Source organism: Myxocyprinus asiaticus, chromosome 10, assembly GCF_019703515.2.
Source record: "Myxocyprinus asiaticus isolate MX2 ecotype Aquarium Trade chromosome 10, UBuf_Myxa_2, whole genome shotgun sequence".
Taxonomy (NCBI): Eukaryota; Metazoa; Chordata; class Actinopteri; order Cypriniformes; family Catostomidae; genus Myxocyprinus; species Myxocyprinus asiaticus.
Genome location: NC_059353.1, coordinates 4,202,028 through 4,229,387, shown reverse-complemented (window position 1 = coordinate 4,229,387; position 27,360 = coordinate 4,202,028). Strand labels below are relative to the sequence as shown.

Here is a 27,360-nt window from a genome sequence, read left to right as displayed (position 1 = left end):
TTGAATTCTTTGCTTTATGGCAAGCTTATGCATGAGGCAGCGCAATGACTGGATAGAAGTGTTTGTTCTCATAAATAATGTGGAGAAATGCTCAGAAACTTACAACGTAGACAGATCCTCTATAACAAATCACCTCTCAAGAGTTTATGCATATACCTCACATTTTATGACGTTGCTTCAGCTTTCGTTTTTTAAACCAAAAGAATGAAATGGCTAAAAAAAAAAAATACAAATAACCATGTTCCCCTTAAACATGAGCGCTGTCATTGTTTTCATTAATGGCAACATGTACATAACCGTTATCATCTAAAAAAATGTCCCTTAAGGAGTCATGAGTGTGTGTCTGTGTGTATGCCACCAGGGTGAAATCACAGAGTGCAAGAAAATGAAAGTAGAAAGAGAGAGAGAGAGACTGAGAGAACAAGGGAGAATGGAAAGAAATCTGGCTGAAGGCCATCTGTGAGAACTGTGGGATGAGTTTCAGGAGGTGTGTATGTGTGGAGAAGTGAAAGGGATAAGTTGATTGAAGGCAGTGTGTGTGTGTACCTGACAGTGGAAGATATACTCCGGTGTGGTCTTCTTGTACTTCATGTTCCAGACCAAAGCCACTCCATCAGGCTCATGTGGTGCTTCCTCATTGTTGTTATAAGAGGCGACCAGCAGCTCAGGATACTGTGGACACACGCACGTTTATAGGTGAGGACAGCAAGGAAACACTGTATAATAGACCATATAAAACTGTTTTTCGCTATAAAGTCTGGTCCACATTGCAGCCTTTGCTAGCCAAGAAAAGCTCACTAAGACAGGAAAATGACCTGCTGACCGACATGCAAGAACTATCCAAACTGTGGTTGGTCACTTAACGTGACATTTAAGAGCAAATATCCACTGTCTCTCAAATAGTGCTGGGAAGTCTTATTTATTTTAGGAAATCATTTGAGTCATTAATATAAAGAAGTTTTCTTAGCGTTACAAGATTTGACCTAAACAAAATGTGCCTTTACATAAAAATATCGGATAGTTTTTCAAATGTAATGAACTTGACACTCAGTTATGAGTGTCCTCTCTTTTTTTATCAATTTCATGTCATATGACAACAAAATGGCTACCTGCATGTTGATTACACCACCTGACTTAAGTTTTTCAAATAATAATATTTTAAAACAAATTGTATAACTGCTTATTTTTTTAATAATAATAAACGATTATTCTAAACTTCTTACAGCCTGACGCAACACATCGCAATGGCTTGAGGTTGTCTACACTGGACGCATCGACATGTCCACTTATTTGTGTTGTAGGCAATAGTAACGCCAGCGCAGAATGGAACTGGACACGCTTTTACTGTCAGGGTGACACCCTGCAATGGACATTTTCAGACATTCCCAGAAAAAATTATCAAAATGACTTTTGAACATGTTCATCATAGTAGAGATGTATTCAAGTAATTGTTATGTGTAAACTGCATTTCTTTTTCTTTTTTTTAAAATTTGGAATGCCCAATTCCCAATGTGCTCTAGGTCCTCGTGGTGGCATAGTGACTCGTCTCAATCCGGGTGGCAGAGGATCAGTTGCCTCCGCATCTGAGACCGTCAATCTGCGCATTTTATCACGTGGCTTGTTGAGCGCGTTACTGCGGAGACATAACGCGTGTTGAGGCTTCGCACTATTCTCCGCGGCTCACCACATGCCCCACCAAGAGCGAGAACCACATTATAGCGACCACGAGGAGGTTACCCCATATGACTCTACCCTCCCTAGCAACCAGGCCAATTTGGTTGCTTAGGAGACCTGGCTGGAGTCACTCAGCACACCCTGGATTCAAACTCGCGACTCCAGGGGTGGTAGTCAGATTTTTGAATAACTTAATAGATAAGGACAAAAAATGAGTATCATGTCAATGATCTTATACAAAATTTATTTCTGGTCCTCTGATGCGATTGGAACAGCAGCATTCCAAGAGTGCCAATTGAAAAAAATAAAACTACTGATTTAAAGTTATTGATTATACATATAGAAACAATATATTTACATTTTATTGCAAATTATTCAAATATATACAAATCTAGAAGTTGTTTGAGAGTGTAGGGGGACCAATTCACAGTGCGTCATGGGAGTGGGCAGTTCCAGGGTAGGGTTGCACCAGCTGTGCGTAAGGTTTCACTTCAGTTTGGGTGTAAAGTTTAAACTAGGTGCTTAGTACTGCAAGTTAGTGTGTAACCAAGTCAGCACTAAATTTGGTTGCACCACCTGTTCTTAAGGCAAGACTTCACTAATGGGTCGTAAACTCTCCATAATGCAATGTGTAGTCACATAATATGACGTTTACATTTATTGATCCAATAAGAAGCCTTCAGTTTTATCTTGTTACGGTTGATGTTCAAACCTTTTTGTCTCACGTAACTGTCAGCAGTAATGAATTACATTTCAATTGAAATACGATACGTAAAAAATAAGTACAGTGCATCCGGAAAGTATTCACAGCGCTTCACTTTTTCCACATTTTGTTATGTTACAGCCTTATTCCAAAATGGATTAAATTCATTATTTTCCTCAAAATTCTACAAACAATACCCTATAATGACAACGTGAAAGAAGTTTGTTTGAAATCTTTGCAAATTTATTAAAAATAACAAATGAAAAAAAAAAAAAAATCACATGTACATATTCACAGCCTTTGCTCAATACTTTGTTGAAGCACCTTTGGCACCAATTACAGCCTCAAGTCTTTTTGAGTATGATGCTACAAGCTTGGCACACCTATTTTTGGGCAGTTTCTCCCATTCTTCTTTGCAGGACCTCTCAAGCTCCATCAGGTTGGATGGGGAGCGTCGGTGCACAGCCATTTTCAGATCTCTCCAGAGATGTTCAATCGGGTTCAAGTCTGGGCTCTGGCTGGGTCACTCAAGGACATTCACAGAGTTGTCCCATAGCCACTCCTTTGTTATCTTGGCTGTGTGCTTAGGGTCGTTGTCCTGTTGGAAGATGAACCTTCACCCCAGTCTGAGGTCCAGAGCGCTCTGGAGCAGGTTTTCATCAAGGATGTCTCTGTACATTGCTGCATTCATCTTTCCCTCGATCCTGACTAGTCTCCCAGTTCCTGCCGCTGAAAAACATCCCCACAGCATGATGCTGCCACCACCATGCTTCACTGTAGGGATGGTATTGGCCAGTTGATGAGCGGTGCCTGGTTTCCTCCAGACATGACGCTTGCCATTCAGGCCAAAGAGTTCAATCTTTGTTTCTCATGGTCTGAGAGACCTTCAGGTGCCTTTTGGCAAACTCCAGGCGGGCTGTCATGTGCCTTTTACTGAAGAGTGGCTTCCGTCTGGCCACTCTACCATACAGGCCTGACTGGTGGAGTGCTGCAGAGATGGTTGTTCTTCTGGAAGGTTCTCCTCTCTCCACAGAGAAACGCTGGAGCTCTGTCAGAGTGACCATCGAGTTCTTGGTCACCTTCCTGACTAAGGCCCTTCTCCCCCGATCGCTCAGTTTGGCCGGGCGGCCAGCTCTAGGAAGAGTCCTGGTGGTTCCAAACTTCTTCCATTTATGGATGATGGGGCCACTGTGCTCATTGGGACCTTCAATGCTGCAGAAATTTTTCTGTACCCTTCCCCAGATCTGTGCCTCGATACAATCCTGTCTCGGAGGTCTACAGACAATTCCTTGGACTTCATGGCTTGGTTTGTGCTCTGACATGCACTGTTAACTGTGGGACCTTATATAGACAGGTGTGTGCCTTTCCAAATCATGTCCAATCTACTGAATTTACCACAGGTGGACTCCAATCAAGTTGTAGAAACATCTCAAGGATGATCAGTGGAAACAGGATGCACCTGAGCTCAATTTTGAGTGTCATGGCAAAGGCTGTGAATACTAAAGTACATGTGATTTTTTTAGTTTTTTATTTTTAATAAATTTGCAAAGATTTCAAACAAACTTCTTTCATGTTGTCATTATGGGGTATTGTTTGTAGAATTTTGAGGAAAATAATGAATTTAATCCATTTTGGAATAAGGCTGTAACATAACAAAATGTGGAAAAAGTGAAGCGCTGTGAATACTTTCCGGATGCACTGTAAATATAATAAATAGTAAGCCTATAATGAAATATGTTACAGTTTTATAATTAAATATGTAAATATTCAGATACTGAATCTAACATTAGTAAAGTAGCATTAAATAATTATTAACAACAGACTGGAAACATTTTACGCAATTTTCTTTTAAGCCTGTCATGCAAAACATGAGCACACTGATGTCATTAAACCAGTTTGCATTTTTATTCCAACCGTTAATCCTGGTTGGACATTTCTGTAAATACTTAGTTTACACTAAGGGTTACGTTTCACCTAAGATTAATGGTACAATCCACAAATTAGTAGTGCGTAAATTGTAGGCGTGCTTTGTTGATCGCGATTCCCTGACTGGTGGATCTCTGGATATCAAGCACGTTTTTGTTTTTTTTATGAAGTTAAAATTATGTGTACTGATGACTTCAACAGAAGCATATACCATCAATTAACGTCAAAGCTCATGGTAACACATCTGTTTGTGTTGAGGACGCATACAACATGCATCGAGACTGAACGGGATTATGCTCTAGATCTATTACACGGAAATACTATAGACACAATGACTCCAAAATATCACACAGGAGGCTTCTGTTTAAAAGTCAAAGGACATTATATTCAAAAAGCAGACCTAAACACAAAGCAAACATGACATTCATCTATCCATCCATATTTGTGTGTTTAAGTTTCATTCTGCAAACATGTTTACCAGATAAGCTACAGCTTTTGATTGTGCTTTTATGCAAATGTGATATTCAGGGACAGCATTTCACATTATATTTCACCATGTCAGACACTACTTAGACAAAAGTGCTCAATCTGAAATTATTATGGAATTTGGAAATCACTTTACTTGAAGCCTGTATGTATGTAAAGCATTACAAAGGTATTTATAATGCCATATAATACGGATTGCAATGCATTTCATCTTGTCATAAATGATTATAATCAGATTCATGTGTAGTTTTTTAATGTGAAGTCTAGTAGGTACAGTAACACACCTGTGGGGACCAATCCAGACAGGTAACCACTCGCTGTTTGGACCAGCGCTCATCAACAAACTTCCTGTTTAGAGACAGTTTGGTTCCAGCCTGCATCTCACTGAACACACACACACAAACACACACAGAAAGACAAATGTCTCATGTTAGGTAATGCATATGAACCAGTTTAAGAATTGTCCTGCTGAGATTGTTTGTGGTATTCTAGGTGAATAGAGCTGAGTGTTACCCCTCCTTCTCCTGCATGTCACGGCCGCTGTAGTCAAAGAAAACATCCACGTGTTCAGAGAGAGCGCGCTCTACGATGCGTGTGCTGTGATCGAAAAACTCCAAGAAGTCTTCTGAGTGCAGAATCTGTAACTTCTCCTCCTCTGTAAACTCATGAGGGGGCACTACACACAAATAGACAAGAAACAATGCTGGAATTTGTTGCACGCATTACATTCTTTCTTATCTGTTCAAATGTTTCAAATAAATAAGATTCATAGTGCCATGCAAGACACTTTTTCGCTGTCATAAGAAAGTAGTTTGTTTATGGGATGAACAAATGTCCACACGTGTGGTACAAGCGTGTGAATAAAGTCAACATTCTACAGACATGGTTTTGGGTTTTTCCAATATCCCTATACTAAGATCAAAAAATATCAATTGTAAGTTCCTACATCTTTCAAGCTACATTTACCAAACTTGGTACAGACCTTCAGACTGTTCTGACTTAGTGTGTTATGCCTTTTCTAACTGATCGGACTTACGGCTTTCACGTAGCGGGCAATCAAAAATCACCAAAAAACCCATAGACTTACATTGACGGAATGTTAAAATGAGCCACAATCATTCAAACTGTCAAAAACCTGAATTGGAGTGAATACAATTTGTAATAATTTAAAAGGTCTGTTGTCAGTTATTAGAATTCCATTACACTGAATCCTTCTGCTTTAAATTTCTGCATTTGGTTATTCTAGAAACACAGGCAGAAGTATAAAGGGTTAAAAACATGTAATGTGTATAATGCTTTAAGTACCTTCCTCTTCCTGTTTCTCTACTGGTTTCTCTTTCTCTGCCTCGACTGCTGGCTGTGGGTGAGGGGTCTCTTCCTCCTCCTCTATCTCTGCAACAGGGAAATTAACAAACATTAACATGATTTACACCACAGCTGCAGTAATGTGTCATGAAAGAGGGTACAACATAGAAAACAGGATTTTCTAATCTAAAACCTAGTTCGACCAGATCATTTACTCAAATGAAATTTGAAAACGACGTACCCAAAGTAAAACTCTTCCAGTTCTTGAACCCTTTGGTCTACAAACACAAACTTGAAAGTAGACACTTAGACATTTGTTATTCAAAATGTATCATTGTAGTATAAAAAAAAAAAATAGTTAGAGCTATACAAATATTTTGAACAGTGACCACAAATATTATTTATAAAATAGTTTTTTTTTTTATATATAAATATGCAATATAATGTGCAGTGCCCCAAAAACACATCTGATACAAAGCCACGTCTGATGAGGGTCTGACACAATTTTGTGTGCTCCGGGGACTAACTCACGGTGAGCGAAGTCGGGGAGGGTGGCTCATTTTGGCTTGAATGTCATGCAAGAGCCCCCTGGATGTGCAGTTGAACAGGGGGTTTGATGAAAAAATGCCATCGGGAGCGTGTGTTCTCCAAACCCTCAGTGATGGTGACTGAAGCCGAGGAGGGTGGATCAGATCACGGGTCCAAAAGCTGAGTTATTTGTCGACAGTACGGCAGTAACACGTTATAACTGCACACCATGCATAAAAGCACAAACACAAACAAACACAGTCCACGGTTTTCCACACGAACCTTCGCAAATCGGCATCAGGGATATATACAACCCTCATATTTGGCTGGCTTTATCCAGACAGACATGGATGACGCAAATCTTTACATCACTCCTGTCGACTGTCCTTTTTGGCTGTTTTGAGTGACTACCCAATCACATCTGCACAGAACATTTTGAGGGAGGGCTCATTTTTATCATAAGACCCTCCCAAATATCATGTTTGGGTGTTTTGCTACTGAAACACTACACAGAGTGCAAGATTTAGCAGAGAATGAACATGAACGATAATGTGTTGAATATGTAAAACATGAACAAAGACAGATTGATCAATATTTCTTCATATTTGTACATTTTTGGACTAAAATCTCTAATGGATTTGATTTATTGGACTGTTGCAATGAAAAGCATACTGAAGTTTGGAGGATTGTGCTCATCTGTGTTTGGCTGGAAGACAATAAAGGTCAGAACTTCCGGTTTCATTTTCCGTCTTTTGATTTTCACTCTTGACACGTTTAATAAAATCTTATTGTTGTAACTTTGTGATTGTCTAAATCTCTTTAAAATATCAAATCTTGAGACCCAGATCTTTAAAAATGATATATTGGATGTCAAAATTAGTTTACAATTTCACAGTTTAAACATGCATTAAACATAAATGAAATGTAAATAAATACGCAAATGGGTCATTTTTGACCCACCTGTCGTTAAGTGGTTAAAGGGGACCTCCACAGCGATAGCGACACCAGAACACAACACAGCTGCACACAAAACAGAGAACAGAACTTACTAAACATGTCTGAAGAGTTTGTAGTTGAATTTATGCATTTCTATGCCCAGCCTTATTTTTTTGAATGGAGAACTCGGAAATCAAACAGAAACATAGAGGAGGCTACAGGCAACTACAGTCACCCGGTATTCTAACCTGATGGCAAACGACATGTGATAAAAGGCACCTTTTCTATATTAATCAGAGTTTTTGTCCTAAACAGCATTCTATAGATTGCTTGTTTTCTATTTTCGGCATCTCACGGGTAACTATGTCTGCTATGAACTGGCAGCGGTCCAAAAACTTTAAAAAATAAAAATAAAAATAAATAATAATAAATAATGCTGGGCATACAAATGCATCAATTCTTTGACTACAAACTCTTCAGACATGTTTAGTAAGTTCTGTTCTCATTTTTTGTGCAGCTGTGTTGTGTTCTGTTTAGATAAACAAAACAAGTTTTCACATGAATGCCCCAATGTCGCGAGGGCGCTGCATGAACTGTTGCTCTCGTGCCCTATCATGAATGCGCACATAAGACGGTCAGTGAACATTTTTACTAAATACATTAGATTTCAGTTTGTTTCTCACCAAACCTTATCGTATGCTTTCATAACAATCATGAGTCTCATGGAATAATTTATCAGACTTCTGAATTATACTTTTGTGTCCTTTTGAAGCTTGAAGAGGTAGTCACCATAAATTGTCACTGTATGACATCAATGAGCACAACACTATTTCACAATTTCTCCCTTTGTGTTAAGAAAAAGAAATAAAATCATATGGGGTTATAACAGCTCAAAGGTGAGTAAACAATGACTGAATTTTCATTTTTGGGTGAACTAATCCTTTAAGACATTTTCATAATTGTGACATGCATGCACACCCAAATTTACATATCAACACCTATTCAGTTTTCAGCAATTTTAAATTCTCTTTAAACATTTGATTTCAGTCAAACTAAAGCAATAATTTGTCTTCAAACATTCGAGCCCATAACAATTGTTTCCCACCATTGCGATTCCTGTGCAAGTACATTTACGTTGCAATAAAACTTTATTACATTGCATTTGACATTGCTCGTTCTGGAAGAGAGAATCACCAAATAAAGGTGAGCAAAAGTACAGGCACTTTTAAAGCAAAAGTACAGTACAGTACAGGTTTACAGTGTTTATATATCTGGCTCTGGAGGTAAAAATCCCATACATTTTTTCCATAGGGGTAAAGATTTTTAACGATAACTTAATTGTTTTTTTTTTTAAAACAGACCTACCGTGAGCGGCAAACATTAAATACAATTTATTTTATTGCCATTCGCAGTGCTTCGTGTGATTGCAGTTGGAGCTTGTTGGTTTGGTTCATGGCCTACAACTCTTTCATGAATTATTTTATGAAATTCCTAAAGAAGAAATGAATGGGAAAAGTAGTGTAAAATAACCATGACTGTGCCAGGACACTTTTCTGTTTCACTAGTTTTGATTAATATCAACTGGATAAGTGAAAAATACCTGAAACCCAGAAAAAATATAACAAGCTCAGCACTGCTTACACCAACAACCTGTTAAGTTGCATAATGCATAGTTGCATAAGAACAACCTGCAACCTGTTGGAACATTGTATATGCATCCCTAAGTCCATCCTCTCTCTGCTCTACAGGGGGCTACAGCATCACAGAGATCTTAACCTGCAACCCCCCCAACACGCTCCCACCATAACGAAGACAGGGACTATTGAACATCGCATCCCACACACACAAGCATGCACGCAGGGCAGCAGGTGCCATTGGCTGAGACAGCTGACGGGTGTGTGAGTGTGTGTTAGGCAGATGGTTTGGCTGCGAGTGCGGTGGTACGGGGATGGCACGGGGCTTTCTGCCTCACTGCTCGTACTCAAGACTCTCTCCGGATACTCAAGTCTGTGCAATTAGAGAGTCGGCAGGGGGTCAGTGGACTGCTATTCACTCCCCAAACATGAGCAGCTAAATGAAGCTGCTGCCCTGACCAGCTGTAAGCCAAACACACACACACACACACACAGAAAGAGAAAGCTCATTTCCCACAATACTGATGCTCGAATAAATGCAAAGTTGAAGAGAAACTGTTGAAGAAAAAGTTCAGCCAAAAATGAAAATTATCTTTATTTACTCATCCTTATGCATTCCAAACCCGCATGACTTTGTCTCTTCTGTGGAACAATTTTTCAAAGAGTATTCTTTTCCATTTAATGAAAGTGAATGGGGAAGCTCCAGTGACAAAAAAAAGCATCATAAAAGCACCAAAAAAGTAGTCCATATGACTTGTGTGCTATATTCCAAGTCTTCTCAAGACATAAGATAGATGTGTGTTAAGACTGAAGTCGTTATTCACTGAAAATATTCCCCTCTGCTGTAGTTCTCAAATCTATGGAGCACCTTACAGGACAGGAAATACATTTCAGAAATACATTTCCTGAAATAGTTTTGCATTCCCTCACTATAGTTTGCACTGCCTCACAATGTGTTTTTTGTGTTTCTTCACAAAAATTTTTTCCAACCCTAATGAAAATTAACTATGGTTTTAAACTATGGTATCTGTAGTAAAACCATAGTAGTAACTTCAGTAACCATATTTTAACTGATATTCATAACCTGTATTATAATACAGGTTACAAAACTTAGCTCATAAAAACCAATCATTCTGCCAAAACAACATGGTTCCTTCATTTTTACTATAGTAACACCATGATCAATGTGTGGTACAAGTTTGTTTAAAACTATGGTTTCCACCAAAAACATGCCCTTGGGAAAACGAACCATAGTTTTACTATAATAACCCTTTTTGTGGAAAGAAACCATGGTACATGTACCACAAATTAACCAAGGTGTTACAACAATAAAACTAACCATGTTTTATTTATTTATTTTTTTTTACTTTCTTCAAATGTCATAACATTTACTGAAGCTGGTTGCGGCATGGACAAGGGACAGATCACACACACAATGAGAGCTGATGGAGGTCCAAAGTTACAAAGGTTTTTGTTCTTCAAGACTTTACAAAGTGACGTTGATGAGTTTGCAGGTAAGTGTATGAAACTGGTGTAACTGTGTGAACTGAATGATTAGAAATGGGGAAAGTTTATTATGCCATTTCCCTGTATGTATCATTGAATAGGTCTTTCATTCAAGCTGTCAAACCACAAACTTATACACGATATACAGTATCAACCAGTAATGACTACAGTAAATAATCTTTGTCCTTAATGATTTGGGTCGAATTTAATGAGAAACTATGCGAGTTGAGCTCCGTGACGGTAGATAATTTTTAACAGCCTCTGGAGATGGCGAAGGGGCAGTTGAGGTGTGCTTACCTTCGTAGAAAATAATTGCTTTGAATTTTAGAATGCACAATGTCGTCCGCCAGACACGCCTGCTTGCATGATCCACTTTAATTAATCCAGCCACTCACAATTTACCATAGTTGTGTTGTGAAATATGCTTGAAAAGACAGACTATTGTGCAACGAGCAGCCCTATTTATATCTGAAAAAAATCCTGATATATATCGAATTATCGGAAAAATCTGCCGATTATCCCAAGCCTTCTATTTAATGCTAAGAGTTTTCTCTCGCATAAAAATTCATTATAATGCATGGTTACTTAAAATAGTACTAAGACTTGTACTGAGACGGTGGCCCTGGAAGGACAAATATTTTTTTAGTGATAGGCCTATATACAAATTTTAACACATTATGTACTGTTAACAAACTGATGAGCCGAATTTTAATTGGAAAGCTTTAAAAACATAAAAGGCTTAAGCTTAATTATTCTTTTGGTTGTTCCTGGTGGTTGTATTTAAGCGGTTTTCATTTTGAGCATTTTAGGGGCCGTTCACATCGAACGCATACAACCGCACTGTTTTTTAATTGTTCTCCTATGTAAACAAGCTCTAGGTGGACATCTTTATTAGTTGCGGAGCATCCCATGCCAGAGCCATGCTGAAGAAAAAAAAAAGTTCAGTTTTTAAAGCTGGAATGTCCTGTATTTGGCTGGAAGAAATTTGGCACATGATCACTATTGCCCTTTTTCTGGATATTTTTGCCGCTTTAAAGACTAGCCTTTCATTACTACAGCTTAAATAATATGTTGTATTTTTTTTACTACTTCAGATCTGCTGAACCTGAATTCATGCCTGCCCGCTGAAATGTATAATGTCTGCGTTAATTTGGGAATCGCACGCCGCCTTCAAAATGTTCATCGGGGGTCTCGTCGCAATCATGTTGAAAAGATGCATACCAACTTAGCCTCTGGTGGCTGTATACTGTCAGTCTGGTCAGATACTTGCCGTCTAGCCACTAGACCAAGTGGTGGGAGTGGTTTATTCAACTTTGGACATCTTCGCTCACTAGAATCCTGTGAACACTGTGTCAGACTCTGTTGAAGCTTCAACTACAGCCTCCTTTCCAGCTAAAATGGCTTTGATAAACGCTAGGTCTTTGTCCAACAAATTTCTTATTTTGAATGACCTTTTTTCCACTTCTCGTGATTTGGACTTTTTCTTTTTGACAGAGACCTGGCTTAACACTGGTCATCTCATCCCTCTTGTGTCAAATAATAGCTGCTCCTTAAGCAATCTATTTTTCTGCCTTGACCATATAAATACTGGATGTCAAAAAAAAAAAAAAACTCAGTGAAGAGAAAACTGAAGCAATTGTTTTTGGCTCATCATCTCTAGCCTTGGTAACCAGTTTGGTCCTTTATCTTCTAACTTGCTTAACAAGGTTAAAACCTTGGTGTCATCTTGTAGCAGTGACATTTTTAACCGGTATGAAGAGGCCATCTTTCCCCTGTGCCAGTAGGGGGTGAGGGGAAGCCTTACACTGCAGTTCGTTCACTCCCCACATATGTTGTAAAGAATACATATCTATTGTGAGGGAATGCAAAACTATTTCAGACATTAAGTTCCCTTTCTGCCCTCTAAAGGGCTCCGTACAAATCAAATATGGCTGCATTGACGTCAAATGGCAACAGCACATTACTGTTGTAGTCTATGCTACTTGCGTTGTTCATTTCAGAGCTCTGGAGAAAAGTGAATACTGACTTCAATTCAAGTTGACTTCAGAAGACTTAGAATACAGTGCAAGGGTCATATGGACCACTTTTATAAGTTGCTTTTTTATTTGTATTTTGGAGCTTGAAACACCTAGTCCCCATTCACTTTCATTACACAGAAGAGCAACCAGGATATTTTTTCAAAATTTCCCCTTTGTGAAATTTGAGAAAGTAATGCGGGTTTGGAACAACATGAGGGTGAATACATATTTTTCATTTTTGGGTGAACTATATCTTTAATTTCTCTAGAAATGGTTATGTACAATAATCAAAAGTTTTTTTTGCATTATGCCCATGTTAATGGCATGCTTTTTTTGCATGACGTGCAAAACTTGTATCAGTAGAGAGTGAAATCACATTTTTCCTGCAATAATCTAAATGATGTCATCTGTCAGATTTTGCATCGGAAACTTGTACGCGGCTCTCTCAGGAAGGGACAGGGTTCAGAGGGTTGGGGGGGAGGGGGGCGTCACGTCGCTCTGATGAGTTTATAGAGTTGTTCTGATGACACGGGCCATCTTGCCGTTCCGGGCCTGTACTCAGGAAGGAGAGAGGAGAGAAGGTTAAAATCTTTCCTTTCAAGGGCCTCAATCAGGCTTGGAGGAAAACAGTAATCAGTGTCTTTCAGTCCGGGACCCGAACACGGCACGGCCCTTTCTCCGTCAGCCAGACCCAAGCAATCAACCTGCCAGGCATTAGCACCGGAAAGACAATCTGAAAATAAGGGGTGTAATGCACCTGCCAGCAAAAATGCCCATTTGGAGAAAAGCAAGTGATCCTGGTGACCCCACAGAGTGGAGGAGAGAGAGAGAAACATTTAACAGAATTCACCCTGATGGCAGATCCCCTTCCCATCGACACCTCATCTCAAAGCAGCAGCAATTATAGCTTTTGTATCCCTCAAGAAATAAAAGCTTTTTGCAAGGGGAGGGCACAAGCAGAGAGAGAGGAAAGAGAGAGGCCGGTAATCGGCAGGCTTTGTCAAAGGACAATGTATTAATGCAAGCGCCCCATGGGGTCAGAGGTTGTTCGAGAACAAGGCTAATGCTCTTTGATGTCCTCTGCAGGTGCACCGAGTCCGTCAGACGCCCGCAGAAAGGAGACAGAGCGAGACCGCTGAGCGCTGACTTTCACATTTGTGCTTGTGAAAGAAGACTGAGCAAACCTCTGCTCTCTGAATATGACTCCAGGACTCCTGCAGCACTGAATGAACAGCTTGTTTGTGATGGGCTTTATCAGTCAAAATGAAACAGAGATGTGTGCAGCTCTTCAGGGCCACTTCCTCCTCCAGAGAGCTCACACAGGAAGTACAGGTGAACAGACATCTTCTCAAAAACTCATTTTAAACTCACTAACCAACAAAATGGCCTCAATATGGTGTCAATACATAAATGTTCAACGTTCGAGATTTTTGGGCATCATAGGTACTTACTGAATGTTGGTCTGCAACATTCAAAATCAATGTTGATCACAGAAAATGATTTTGTCTGTTGATTTTTCATACCTTTTCATGATCATGCGTGTGTTTCCAATAAACACAATGCCACTTAAAATTATTGTGCATTAAGTTTTCTAGCACTGATTTAACACTGAATAGCAATTAAATGGGCTCCAGACTGTGACTAAAATGGTCGCAAATACGACATTAATATAATATCTAGTTGTCATTAGCAACAGTTGGGAACACTTTGGGTGTGTTCATATGCAGTTTCATCATATAACATCTTGTAAGTAATTGAGTTACATCTATAGAGTGCATGCCAGTGAGTCTCATGCTGCTTTTCATCCTCTCTGTTGAGATGAGCACGCTGCACACAACAATAAACAGCGATTCACAGACAAATTACTCTTTTGAATAAGCTCTTTTAAATGAATCAGTTAGGGTTAGGGGCTCCCGATATCTTTGCTGACGTTTTGGAGCTTCTGCCCCTTTTTGGAGCTCGGCCTGCAGCCTTCTCGAACTCGGTGGTGAACCGGCTCAGACTCTGAGCTCAGTGGCTGTTCAAACAGATGGAGCACAACAGAATGGAACAAAACGCAAGGATCTCGAGACACACATTTCAAAACTGAACTCCTTTCCTGACAAAGCATTTTAAAACCCATTGCTTAGTCTGAAAGACGCTGATATGAGAACAAGGCGCAATGACCAAAGACCTCTACCTAAGGGGCTGTTCACACCGAACGCTTTTGCAACCATCCAGTTCACCATTTGTTTTTCTATGTAAACATGCACTAGACAAACATCTTTTGATTGATTCACTTTATTTCATTGTTTATTCAGCATTTCGTGCAGGAGCACTGTTTATAGATGCTGTGTCAAGTTAAAAAGAACTTAAACCTTCAAAAATGTGTCTGCGAGACACCTGCGTTCTGTTAAACTGTATTTGCTGCTCTTCATCTAGTCTTTTTAGTGCAAGAATGTGATCGGTTTGAAGTCATCATCAGTGCTTGGCAAACATTACAAATTGTAATGCACAGTTTTAGTATTCGAATGTGCATTTTTATCTTAAATTTCAATGATTTTAATTTGACAGCCTTACACAGCAGCCTCATTCATTTATCCATTTCGATTTAAAACCCTACAATAACAACACCTTAACAAAAGTTTTAGCAAAGCTTGCTAACCGAACTTTTAAAAAAGGCCAGTATCTGCTGTCTGAAGAAACATTTTTCTTGACCAATGAGAAACATTTGCTGTTCTGACTCCAACCAAATAATTCCACTTTACAAGGAAAGAACTACACTCTGGAGCAGGTACTATAAAGGTTCCTGGTTTAGTTCAGGTTTTAGTTCCACATGGAACTAGTTTATGTGGTGGAAAAACAAGTTCCAGGAACTAGGAAAAGTTCCTGCAGTGGAAAAAAGCCTATAGGCACGTTTTGAAAAACAACATTCAAAATCAACGTTGAACAAAGATCAATATTTAATAGCATTTTGGGGCATCAAAGTTGAGATAAATGCTGAGAAACAAAGATCGACGTTCAATGGAATTTTTGAACATCATATGAACACTCTTCAAAATCAGCGTTGATCAACAAAGATCAGTGTTTGACAGCATTTTAGGGCATCAAAGGCATGTCAGAATGTTCAATCAGCAACATTGATCTTTGTTTCTCAGCATTTATTTAAAATGTTTAATGTTGCTGATTGAACATTCTAACATGCCATTGATGCCCAAAAAACGCAGTAGATTGTTGATATTTGTTGATCAACGTTGATTTTGAATGTTGCTTTTCGAATGTTCTTCTGATGCCCATCAATAGCATGTTAGAATGTTCAATCAGCAACATTAAACTTTTGAGATAAATGCTGAGAAACAAAGGTCAACGATTAACAGCATTTTTGAGCATCATAAGAACACAGACATGTTCAAGCATTTGATCAACAGCATTCTAAATAAACATTGATAAAAAAGATCAGCGCTAATAAGCATTTTTGGGCAGCATACGAACGTTTGAAAAGCAGCATTCAAAATCAACGAAGATGAACATTCAACAAGATTTTTGGACTTTAAAATGAGTACAGCATGGGTTTATTATCCCTATAATTAATGTCATACTTCCTGTGTCATTCTCATAGCTGATGAATGATGAAATAAATGTGTTTGGGAAATGATGGACAATAGTTTTCATTTAGAGATGCTGGTGTCTGATGAGCCGGGCTGAGGGTTCCTCACTTTAAGAGAGATGCTCTCCATACAAGAGGCTGCTTGTGATTAGCACAGGATATTAACCCTCCTCTGATTCTCAAGGGTGATTAAAACAATCACCTTTAATTCAATTTCATACTTTCACAAATCCATGGTGCTGCTATAGACCGAGCTGTATATCAGACGGTAATGAGAGTGATTTCCACCCGCACATCTAAAGCTGGTTTGCTGAACTTGTCTGCAGAAATCAAGACTAGATTTTCTGTGACTGGTGTTCGCACATGCAAACTTGTTACTAAAATACTAGGGTGGGTGTTCATTTGGTTGGTTTCTGGACCACATCAAAAGAGCACAATCTTAAGTCTCTATGACCCCATTTACACCTGGTATTTAGATGTGTCTCGGGTGATCCGATCACATGTGGTCAGGCGAGGCAAATCGCTGTTTACACCTGGTATCTTAAATGCATCTCCTGTGACCATGTGTGTTTGGATTTCGAGCTTCAACTTATTTATGTTATGATTATTACATAACCTGAATAAATGTACATGGTTAAAAACACGTTGATTACCTGCTGATTATATCAATTGCTAGTGAATGTATTCAACTCATCAATAGGCTGAAGAAACAGGGGTAAACCCGCCCCTTCAACCTGTATTAAAGAAGCTTCAGATGTCCATGCTTCTCATTTATTTTTTCTGCAGGATGATATCAGATGAGATCTGGGAAGTTCTCGTGATTATGTATCTGCTTTATAAAATTTTCTGTTTTTTTCCTTTTAAAGCTGCTCGTAACCGGCAACATTTAAACTCTTGTTTAAGAGCAGCAATTGATTGACAGATGAGGGGTGGTGCTACACTGCTACCGGGATGCATTCTGGATGGATAAGCGTTAACACCTTAATTGTGATCTGGTCACATGCGTTTTTGTCCACATTCGTATATGGTTTTTGTGATTTGATCACAAAACGTTTTAGACGCCATTTAGATCTATATTTAGCGCTGACCACATGTGATCCGATCACCAGAAACACATAATATAACACATATAATATTCTGGGTCCATATTAAAAAAAAACTTAAAGGATTAGTTCACCCCAAAAGAATTCCGTCATTTTTTACTCACCCCTGTGTTATCACCCTATATGACTTTCTTTCTTTTTCTTAACAAAAAGGGAGAAATTGTGAAAAACAAATTGTTCTCAGTGATGTCATACAATGGCAGTTTGTGGTGACCACCTCTTCAAGCTTCAAAAGTATAATTCAGAAGTCTGATAAATTGTTGTATGCCTTGTTCTGAAGGAATATGATAAGGTTTGTTGAGAAACAAACTGAAATATAACATATTATTAAGCGAAACTCTTGACAGATGGTTGATCTCCTGTGCGTGTTCACGAGTCTGCACGCAAGTTTTAGAGCTCCTTGCACGAGAGCAATAGTATGTAGTGGTAGTTACTATGCAATAGTTTTGCTTCAACAGGACCACCAGCAATATTATCAACAGAAAACACAACATAGTTGCACACAAACCAGACAGCATGTCTGAAGAGTTTGTAGTTGGAAAATAGATTTCTATGCCATGCCTTATTTGTTTGAGTCCCCAATCAAACAGAGAGATTGAGGAGGCTGAAGGTAGCAACACACACACCCAGATGCTACAGTCAGACAGAGAGTACAGGAGACTGCAGTTCTTTGGAAGTTTCGCTTCCCAAAAAAGAAGTGGAAGAGTCGAAGAGAAAAGCGGAGGGAGTGAAAATGTCCGTCACCTCTATTCTCTATTCTGGTGTGTGTGCGTGTGTCAGACCTCCACGAAAACAGTTGGTAGGTGTAACATTCTTGGCCAAAATCAAGCAGTTTTAACCAACAAGTGAATGATTTTGGACTGGTGCCAGCGCATAGCGGACAGGGTTACCCGGCGCGATGCCAAATATAGAAACCAAGCGATCGACAGAATGTCCCGTCACAGCTGCTTAGGACAAAAACTCGGCTTAATATTGACAAGATAACTTTTATTGCATGTCGTTTGGCGCCGGAGTAGGACACAGTGTGACTGTAGCTACCTTAAGCCCCATCTCTCTGTTTCATTAAGGACTCCGGTTCAGTGGGCCTGGGTAGCTCAGCGAGTATTGACGTTGACTACCACTCCTGGAGTTGCGAGTTCGAATCCAGGGTGTGCTGAGTGACTCCAGCCAGGTCTCCTAAGCAACCAAATAGGCATTTTTTCACAATTTATTCCTTTGTGTTAAGAAAAAGAAAGAAAGTCACATATGGTTAAACAACACAGAGGTGTGTAAAACATGACTGAATTTACATTTTTGCGTGACCTATACCTTTAAGGGTAACAGTAACTCCTAACTCGGAAATTTAGGTGTCACTCCTAATTTTATGATTCCTCAATTATTCATTTAAGAGTAATTCACAGAGGAGTTTAACGCTAAAACTAGCTCCTAAACCCAAGGTATCTTAGAAGTCATCCGGAGGACTCTTAAATCCCTAAGAGTGAATCGCAAACAATCAATCGCAAGCAATCGCGTCAATGTATTTGAATATTATGATTTCATCCAACTTTTACCAAAATATAGGCAGCTATTAAAGAGGACTAAGCCTGCCGTTCAGCAGATTCAGACATGGACAAGGGATTCAATTGAAGAGCTAAGGGGTTGTTTTGAGAGCACTGAATGAGATGTATTTTTTATCGATGAAGAATTTTGCAGCAATTATGAATTGTTAAATGATACAGTCACTTGATATGTCAATTTTTGCATAAACTCCATTGTTCAAACAAAGAACATCAGAATCTACCCAAATAACAAACCATGGATTAACAAAGATTTGAAACATTATTTAAATATGAAGAAAATTGCTTTTCTGCTAAATGACTAGCAGAAAGTAAAAGAGCTAAATAAGGTGATAAAACGTAAGATAAAACATGCACAGAAGGAATATAAAGAGAACGTTGAGGAGAAACTTAAAACTGGAGATGCAAGAGATGCGTGGAGAGGACTGAATACAATGATGGGTAGACAAAGGACACCAATCCAACAGTACGAGGACCCTTTTAGTTTTGCAAATAATTTCAATATGTTCTATTCAAGATTTGACAAAAACAATTTGAGTGATTTGACTGTCTGTAGTGAAACGATGATGACTCAATCCCAAACTATGATTATAAAGGAGAAGGAGGTTATCATCGTGCTTTGTAAGGTTAAACCTCATAAGGCCCCTGTCCCAGATGGTCGGAAGGGGAAAGTTTTAAAGGAAAGTGCAGCACAATTAGGATACGTGTACACAAGGATGTTTCAAATTTTATTAGATAATGGTTCTGTACCTTTGGGCTGGAAAAATACCACTGTCATTCCAGTGCCCAAGGCACCCCATGCAAAATCGTTTAATGACTTGCGACCCATTGCTCTCACATCAGTTCATAGCAAATGTATGGAGTGTATAATGTAAAGAACTGTCATCTCAAATAGGTTGATCCATGGATCCCTTCCAATTCGCCTATCAAGTTAATCGGAGCACTGCAGATGCCTCTCTCACTCTCTTGAATAAAGTCCAATATCACCTGGATAAAACTAACGCCAATGTTAGACTTCTCAACGAGTCTGTATCAATAACATTCTGTCTGATTGCCTTGTCTTAAATTCTGGTGTCACTCAGGGATGCATATTATCTCCTCTGTTGTTTTCTGTTTATATCAGTGAACCGCAGAGTAATCTTTCCCTTATAAAGTATGCAGATGATATGGCTCTGGTTTCGGAAATGAACAGCCCCTCTTATTTTAAATATATTGACAGTCTTGTCCTTTGGTTTGATAATAGTTTCTTACATCTTAATATCACAAAGACAAAAGAGCTATGTTTTGGGAGCCAAAGGAGAGCTGGAAGTATAGGCCCTACTTATAAATCAGTTAGCATAAAGGGCCAAGATGTAGAGCGGGTCTCATTTTAATTACGATAGGTATGATAACTGATGATAAACTCAATTTCCAAAGTAATGCAGATTTTATCCATGAGAGGCCAAGGCAACGCCTTGCTCTCCTCTGGAAACTGGGGAGTTTTAATATTAGTACACATACTCTAACCATGATTTATAGATCAATGATTGAAAGCATTCTTACATTTAACATTGTTTCATGGTATGGAGATCTTACAGTTAAACAAAAGAATAAACTCTCACAAGTCATTAACCAGCACAAACAATCTGCACTCCAGGATTTATTTTTTCATTTAACGGAAAATACTGCAATTGAGATATTTAATGATTACACTCGTCCCCTTCACTCTACTTTTGAGATGCTCCCATCAGGGCGTAGACTTAAAATTCCTATAGCCAAAAGAAATGTATATAAAAAAATATTTGTTCCAATGGCAGTAATTATTTTAAACCACATTATTTTTTAAATTAAGATGATGGTTGGCACTATGGTATTATTATTTTAATTGGTTGTTTGATTAATTTACTAATGTTATTCTGGGATGCTTTTAAGTATGTTTAAGAATTCTGTTGTTAGCTTTATATTAATCAGTTTTGTGTTTATGGGTATTTTGGTGCAGCACATACCACAGATGCCGGATTGAGATCTGGGGAATTTGGAGGCTCTTCGTCATGTTCCACAAACCATTCCATTCGAACAATGTGTGCAGTGTGGCAGGGCGCATTATCCAGCTGAAAGAGGAATACCATTGCCATGAAGGGGTGTACCTGGTCAATATTTAGGTAGGTAGCACGTGACAAATTGACGTCCACATGAATGACCGGACCCAGGGAAACTGGGAAACTGTGCAGATGTACAAGGCCGTCCACATGATGTAAAAGAAAACGGGACTTATCGGACCAGGCAACCTTCTTCCACTGCTCCAAGGTGCAGTTCCGATGCTCGCATGCCCATTATAGGCACTTTCGACGGTGGACAGGGGTCATCATGAGCACTCTGACCATTCTGCGGCTACGTGGGATGCACTGTGTATTGTGACACATTCCTCCTGTAACCATCATTAAATTTTCTGTGACTTGTGCCACAGTAGACCTTCTGTTGGTTCGGACCAGACGGGATAGCCTTCATTGTCCTTTCGCATTGACGAGCCTTGGGCGCCCAACACCCTGTCGCCGGTTTGTGGTTTCCTCGGATCACTGTCGGTAGGTACTCACCACTGCTGACCGGGAGCACCCTGCAAGCCTTGCCATTTCAAAGATGCTCTGACCCAGTCGTCTGGCCATAATAATTTGGCCCTTGTCAAAGTCACTCAGGTCTTTACTTTATCTACACAGACCTTGATATGTGGCCTTGTTAGGAGATGATCAACGTTATTCGCTTCACCTGTGAGTGGTCATAATGTTTTGGCTCACCAGTGTAGTCTGCTCTGATTGGTGGATCTCTTTTCAGGATTATGGGTAGTGCAGTCCTTCACCAGGAATTCTGCTATTAATCAACAAGAAATCACACAAACTTGTGGCTTCTAGAGAAGCGTATACTATCACTTAAAAACCTTGGAGCTCGTGCTAGGTCTGTCTCGACAGGTTTATAAGATATGTTTAAAAATCCATTTCTCTGTGAAGAAATTCGATTACCTCCAGAAATCAACTGTTGTGATCTATAACGATCTTAAGAGAAAAGCATGAGACACTGAGGACATCCCGAAGAATTTGTGCACATTTGTTCAACCTGTTTCAGATGCTTCTGACAACGATATTGGCTGAGGGCTTATTCTCAGATCACATGATGTTGAGTTGTTCAAAAATGAGTTAGTCGGTGTGTGTGTGCCAGGCTGGTCTGTGATCTATGTCTCGCTGGGCACAGTAGCCACACACACACCACTTGACCTACACAGAGCTAAGCTTTCAACACGCTCACAAGCATCTTTACCACCAATAACTTCATCAGAGAGAGAGAGAGAGAGAGATGGGTAAGCCTTCCAATGTCACCCAGAGTGATTTGTTATGTACTGCACACAAGAGAGAGTATGAAAGTTGATGAACTGATTACACACTTTTGAGTTAATGAGAGATAAGAATGTTAACATGAGTTAATAATGTGCTTTTTGTGTCAGTGTTATGTTTTTTATCTAGACCAGTTTCTCAGAAAAATGGAAGACATGCAGAGACAGAGAAACAAAGTTATTATACAGGTTTCTTTCAAAGTTGTGCAATTATTAACAACTTAGCATAAAAAAGCAGAACCACCAAACTATTGGTATCAGCAGATGTTATATAATTAATTGTATATCAGTATTGGCAAACTCTGTAAATCGTTGCATCTCTAATATTTATGTATTTACTCTGAAATGGCTTAAAAGAATGTTTTAGTTTTTTGTTTCAATTTGAGTAACCACCATTTTGACCAAACAGCCACTGTTACTAAGTAGATTAAAACTGTTTGGTGCAAAAAGTAAAATACAATAATAAAGGCTTTTACAGATTTTTTTTTTTTTTTTTTTTTTATAAATTAAATTAAAGGTGCAATATGTAACAATTTTCATGTAATATTCACCTTTTTTTTGCAATGTGTGAACGGCTTGTAATGCAACTTAAAAAAATGAGCCCTTCCCGGACTTCCTAGGTTGCCTATTAAAGCCTGTAGACTGATTTTCATGTGAAGGGAGCGGGTCGCTTTTGCCGGGAAAATCCAATGGATGTGACGTTTTGTGCGCTCCCAAGAGCCTTGCCTCAGTGCTTCATTATTTAACAGTGTCAAGTCTGCAACACTAGGTAACGTTATCTTAGAGATGGAATCCAGCAAACATCCGGCTCACAGCACAACACGGACTCCTACACAAACTCTGAGTAAGCCAAGAAAAAAAAAAACCATTTCTCTACTGAATCCCATCTGGCTAAGCGGGAACGTGATCGTGATCATGGTCGAGCGAAAACTAGAGTGAACATCAGCAGGACATTTGATTCCTGGAGGGACCTTCATTCGGTTTTGGGGATCAAAACCGACCATGAAGAATTGGCGTTCTTCTTATTGGGCAGGTAAGCTTACATAACTGCAAAGCATGTGAAATATAGTGCCATAAGGATTGATCTGTGTCATTTTATCTAACTTGATCTTGCCTGCTAACGCTGACGAATTGCAAGCTACCTTGCTTCATAACTTTCAAATAATTTCAACGATCTTCTCTTTATACTAAAAGTCAGGTTTATGTCAATGTTATTCTGTAATTATTCAGCTAGGTAAACTACAATAACACATGAAATTCATGCTAGACAATGTTCAAGATAATGCAAAAAGCTCCATTCATTAGTGTAACGTAACTTATACAGAAAATATATACAATCTATTATTATAAAACAATAGCACATCGATATATCAAAATGACAGTTATGATGGAATCACATCAATACTGAATTGTGTCAACATATTTATAAATGTACAGTCTATTTTATAAACAGCTACTGTCATCATCCACCAAATTTAGCTAACAGCTATTGATAAAGCTGGCTAGCTAGTTAACGCCGACATAGGCTATCGTATAAATGCAGTCAGTGTATCATGCAAAGAAAAGTGATACTTCAAACTACAATCTCGCATAGTCAGACCTATATCCACGCTTTGTTTTAGCCCTGTTCCAGCACTGGAGAGTCAAATATAATATATAGTCTCAGAGTTTGTAGTAAAACAATCATAACTGTGTAACTTTAATTATGCTACCTTATCTGTCAGCATGATGCCGGTGAATCACGTTCAGTCTCTTTGTTTTTGTCATGCTCGCTCGCATTCCTATGGAGTGTGTGCACGAGCACGAGCAACAGGCTGCAGTTCACTTAACGGCCACAGGTGTCATTAATAACAAAGGTTTCTGAATCTTACAAACTGCACCTTTAAGAAGGATGCTATTTAATAGGGTTAGGAACCAAAAACCCCATTCTTTAAAAAGTACCGGAATCGTATGATTTGCATAACTTTCGGATCCGTTAACGGTTCCCCTGCTAGCCCTTTTCACCTGAAATGGTGATGATTCTCGAGCCAAGTTTGTGCTCGGCTGGTTCACGGCCGGGGCAATCTGGAGCCTATCGTACATAGGTTTTTTGCCGAAATCTGACTGCCAGACAGATTCTGACTCCCCGCTACCTGATTGGCCCTTATCCCTTAAAGCCTAAACCTACACCCACCCCTAACCCTAAGCTTATTGGTCCCTACCCATAAAGACTGTCCCTAAACCTAACCCTAATCATAAGGATACTAGGGCATCAAAATTCAGCACTACACCAGCCGTACTTTTCCACTCACTTGAGAGCTGAACGGTGACGTAACTGGTTTCATGACTACGTGGTAATTTTACGTGACTACCTCAAACATACAAACATGGTGTGTCACAGTGTTTGTGTAGCCTTCAGTTTTAACTCCTTTTTTTTTTTTTTTTGTGGAAATATTTAAACATACAGATCCAACGTTATTACATTGCTTAACAAGATTGCCAAAGATGATACTATGCCCAATATGACAAGTAACATATTTACATGATTATGTATAAACTTTTTAAAGTGACTCATATTAAGTACTATAAACTATAAACTGTAACTGTGTAATCGTTATTATAATTGGTGTAGCAGATGGTAATATTTGGATTTTTGCCATTGCATCTAATATTATATTTACGTCTTGATTGAGATTCCAACCGGTTTACATAACACATATAGCAGCGATCTTTTTAACTAAATGAGTAATCCCTTTACTGAACAAAACAGTGTACAAAATAAGATGGGAAGAGTATTAGGAAAGCTAACAAAGTTGGCAAATATAATGAATTACCAAGATCAGCTGCAGAGGACACCAGTGATTCTGTGTTCATCTCAAGTGAGTGACTGAATTCAATGGCCAAGCCATCATTGCTCTCCCCACTGCCGCTTTTGCTTGGGTCTCTTATGCTCCATGTACTCTCTTCAAAGTTTTCAATTTGTTTATGATTTGGTCAATCGTTGAATGAAGCCGGCTTGCATCATTTCTTGCCATATCTCCTCGTAGACTTTTTTCTTTGCGATCTCTCTAGTTTATCTCAGATTTCTGTAGAAGAACATATCGCAAGTATAGTGCTCGTTACCTACGCATTTCCTTAACGCTTTTGATGTCTGACATTTTTGTGTGGTTTTTATTGTTATAGAGTGATGAAGTACTCCTTGCACCAGATAGTACCTCCTGTTGTTGTTGTTTGGAAACTGCAACAAGTTCGAGAATTCGTACCGCCCCAGGAACCCACCCCCGAACCATGTTGTGGAAAAGGGCTACATGTGAATTGTCTGCCAATGCGAATGGAACACTGTACTTAAATACTCTGACGGTGTTTCCAGCCCTCTGCTGGGTCAACAGCATAAAATACACAAATGAATGACTCTTATGAGCCAGCTCTGTTGAATCTACAGCACCAAACACAGCGCTTTCGGTACAGTCTGATTCCCTAAAGAATGACTCATATGAGCCGGTTCTTTTTAATCTACAGCGTGAAACACACAGTGCTTCCGGTCTAGTCCGTAATAGCATTAATCATACACTGATGTAAAAGTTATGAATGTCCAACTCGAAATTAAATGAGAACTATTGAAGTCTTACAATCTTGAAGTACAACATTAGACAACAGAACACAGTCTAATGTGTCTCTGGAACTGTTACTGTTATGTCATGTGACTTTAGACCTGTGAGACTTTAATCAAGCAGTGCAGTTACTGAAAATGTTTAATTAAAGATACACAAATTTTGTAATATAAATAATAATAATAATTTTTTTTTTTTTTAAATGAATGAATGAAATATGCCATCACATTTCTTGTTTTAGATACAGTCCAGATATAGCCTGGTTAGGATCAATTATTGGATTGGATATATGTCTCTAAAAAGTCAGCAAACACACCTTTTACAAGACCTGTATTAAATTTATATCTGATTTGTTATATCTACTCTGCAGAAATCTTAAAGGATCTCATCATTTGGCAACAGACTGCAGAGGAGAGTAAATCCAATAAGAATTACAATTCTCATTTTCAAATAAATCCTACTCAAAAGTACTAAAAGAACTACTGAAATCGTTACTGAACCGTTGAGGAACCGGAATCGTTAAGAGGAATCAGAATCGGAACCAAAATCATTAAATTCCTTACGATTCCCATCCCTACTTTTTAATAATTGTTATTTACATGCTCCAATATTACAATACAGTTATAAACAGCAATATATACCAACCTTACTAAAACAAATTTGAGGATAAAATACCACATGACTTCCATGAACATTGACTGTTTGAATCTCTGAATCAGACTTTTGAGTCTATTCATTTGAACAGACAGTATAAACCTATTCCCCAAAATCTTTTTGATCAAAGAATTTCCATGACTTTTCAAGACCTTTCCAGGTGTTTGTGATTATTGGATACAGATTTTAAAAATGAATTTTATTTAGAACAATTTGCAAATGCGAATGAATCATTTAGACTGTTTTGTGAACCATTTTAACTAATTCATTGAAGAAAACTGACTAAAATGAACGATTCACTGACAAATCAGATATCGCTATGGTGTCCGAGCAAGTTTTACTTTTCAATTTCCTGATATTTCCAGGTTTTCCTTGACCTGTGAATTAAACTTACCAAATTTTAATCAGAAATGCTAGAATATCTGTCTTATTAAACTGTTATATTATGCATTATAATTAGGGCTGGGAAATTGAACGTGTTAATTTCTGAGATTAATAGTTGACCGTTTAACGTGCACAAAAAAAGAAAAATAAATTAGCAATTAACGCAGCATCCATTTTGTTTTGTTTTTTCACTTCCTGCAACTTCACTAATGTTTTTCCCCACTTCATTTGACTAAAATTGGCATATATGCACATCCTTGGACAGAAACTGATTTTATTCATTATGCACAACACATAATAAACACAGGAGTGGATTTACTGTAGGGAGAATGGAGACTTCACTTGCAAGTGGTGAGCCAGGTGTGGGAGAGATACGGGCAAGCTGCTATACTGCATCTCTTCGCACCACC

General features: G+C 38.7%; 1 protein-coding gene across 2 annotated transcripts in view; it reads right to left on the bottom strand.

The window, feature by feature from the left end:
* Positions 1 to 27,360, bottom strand: part of LOC127446836 (dynein, cytoplasmic 1, intermediate chain 2a) — a 63,785-nt gene that overhangs the window by 14,945 nt on the left and 21,480 nt on the right. For both annotated transcript variants that reach the window (XM_051708117.1, XM_051708118.1), the window contains 4 exons: positions 6,095 to 6,181; positions 5,303 to 5,465; positions 5,074 to 5,173; positions 547 to 672 (listed from right to left, as the gene is read on the bottom strand). In XM_051708117.1, coding sequence (XP_051564077.1) covers positions 547 to 672; positions 5,074 to 5,173; positions 5,303 to 5,465; positions 6,095 to 6,181 — 476 coding nt within the window. The remainder of the gene's footprint in view (positions 1 to 546; positions 673 to 5,073; positions 5,174 to 5,302; positions 5,466 to 6,094; positions 6,182 to 27,360) is intronic.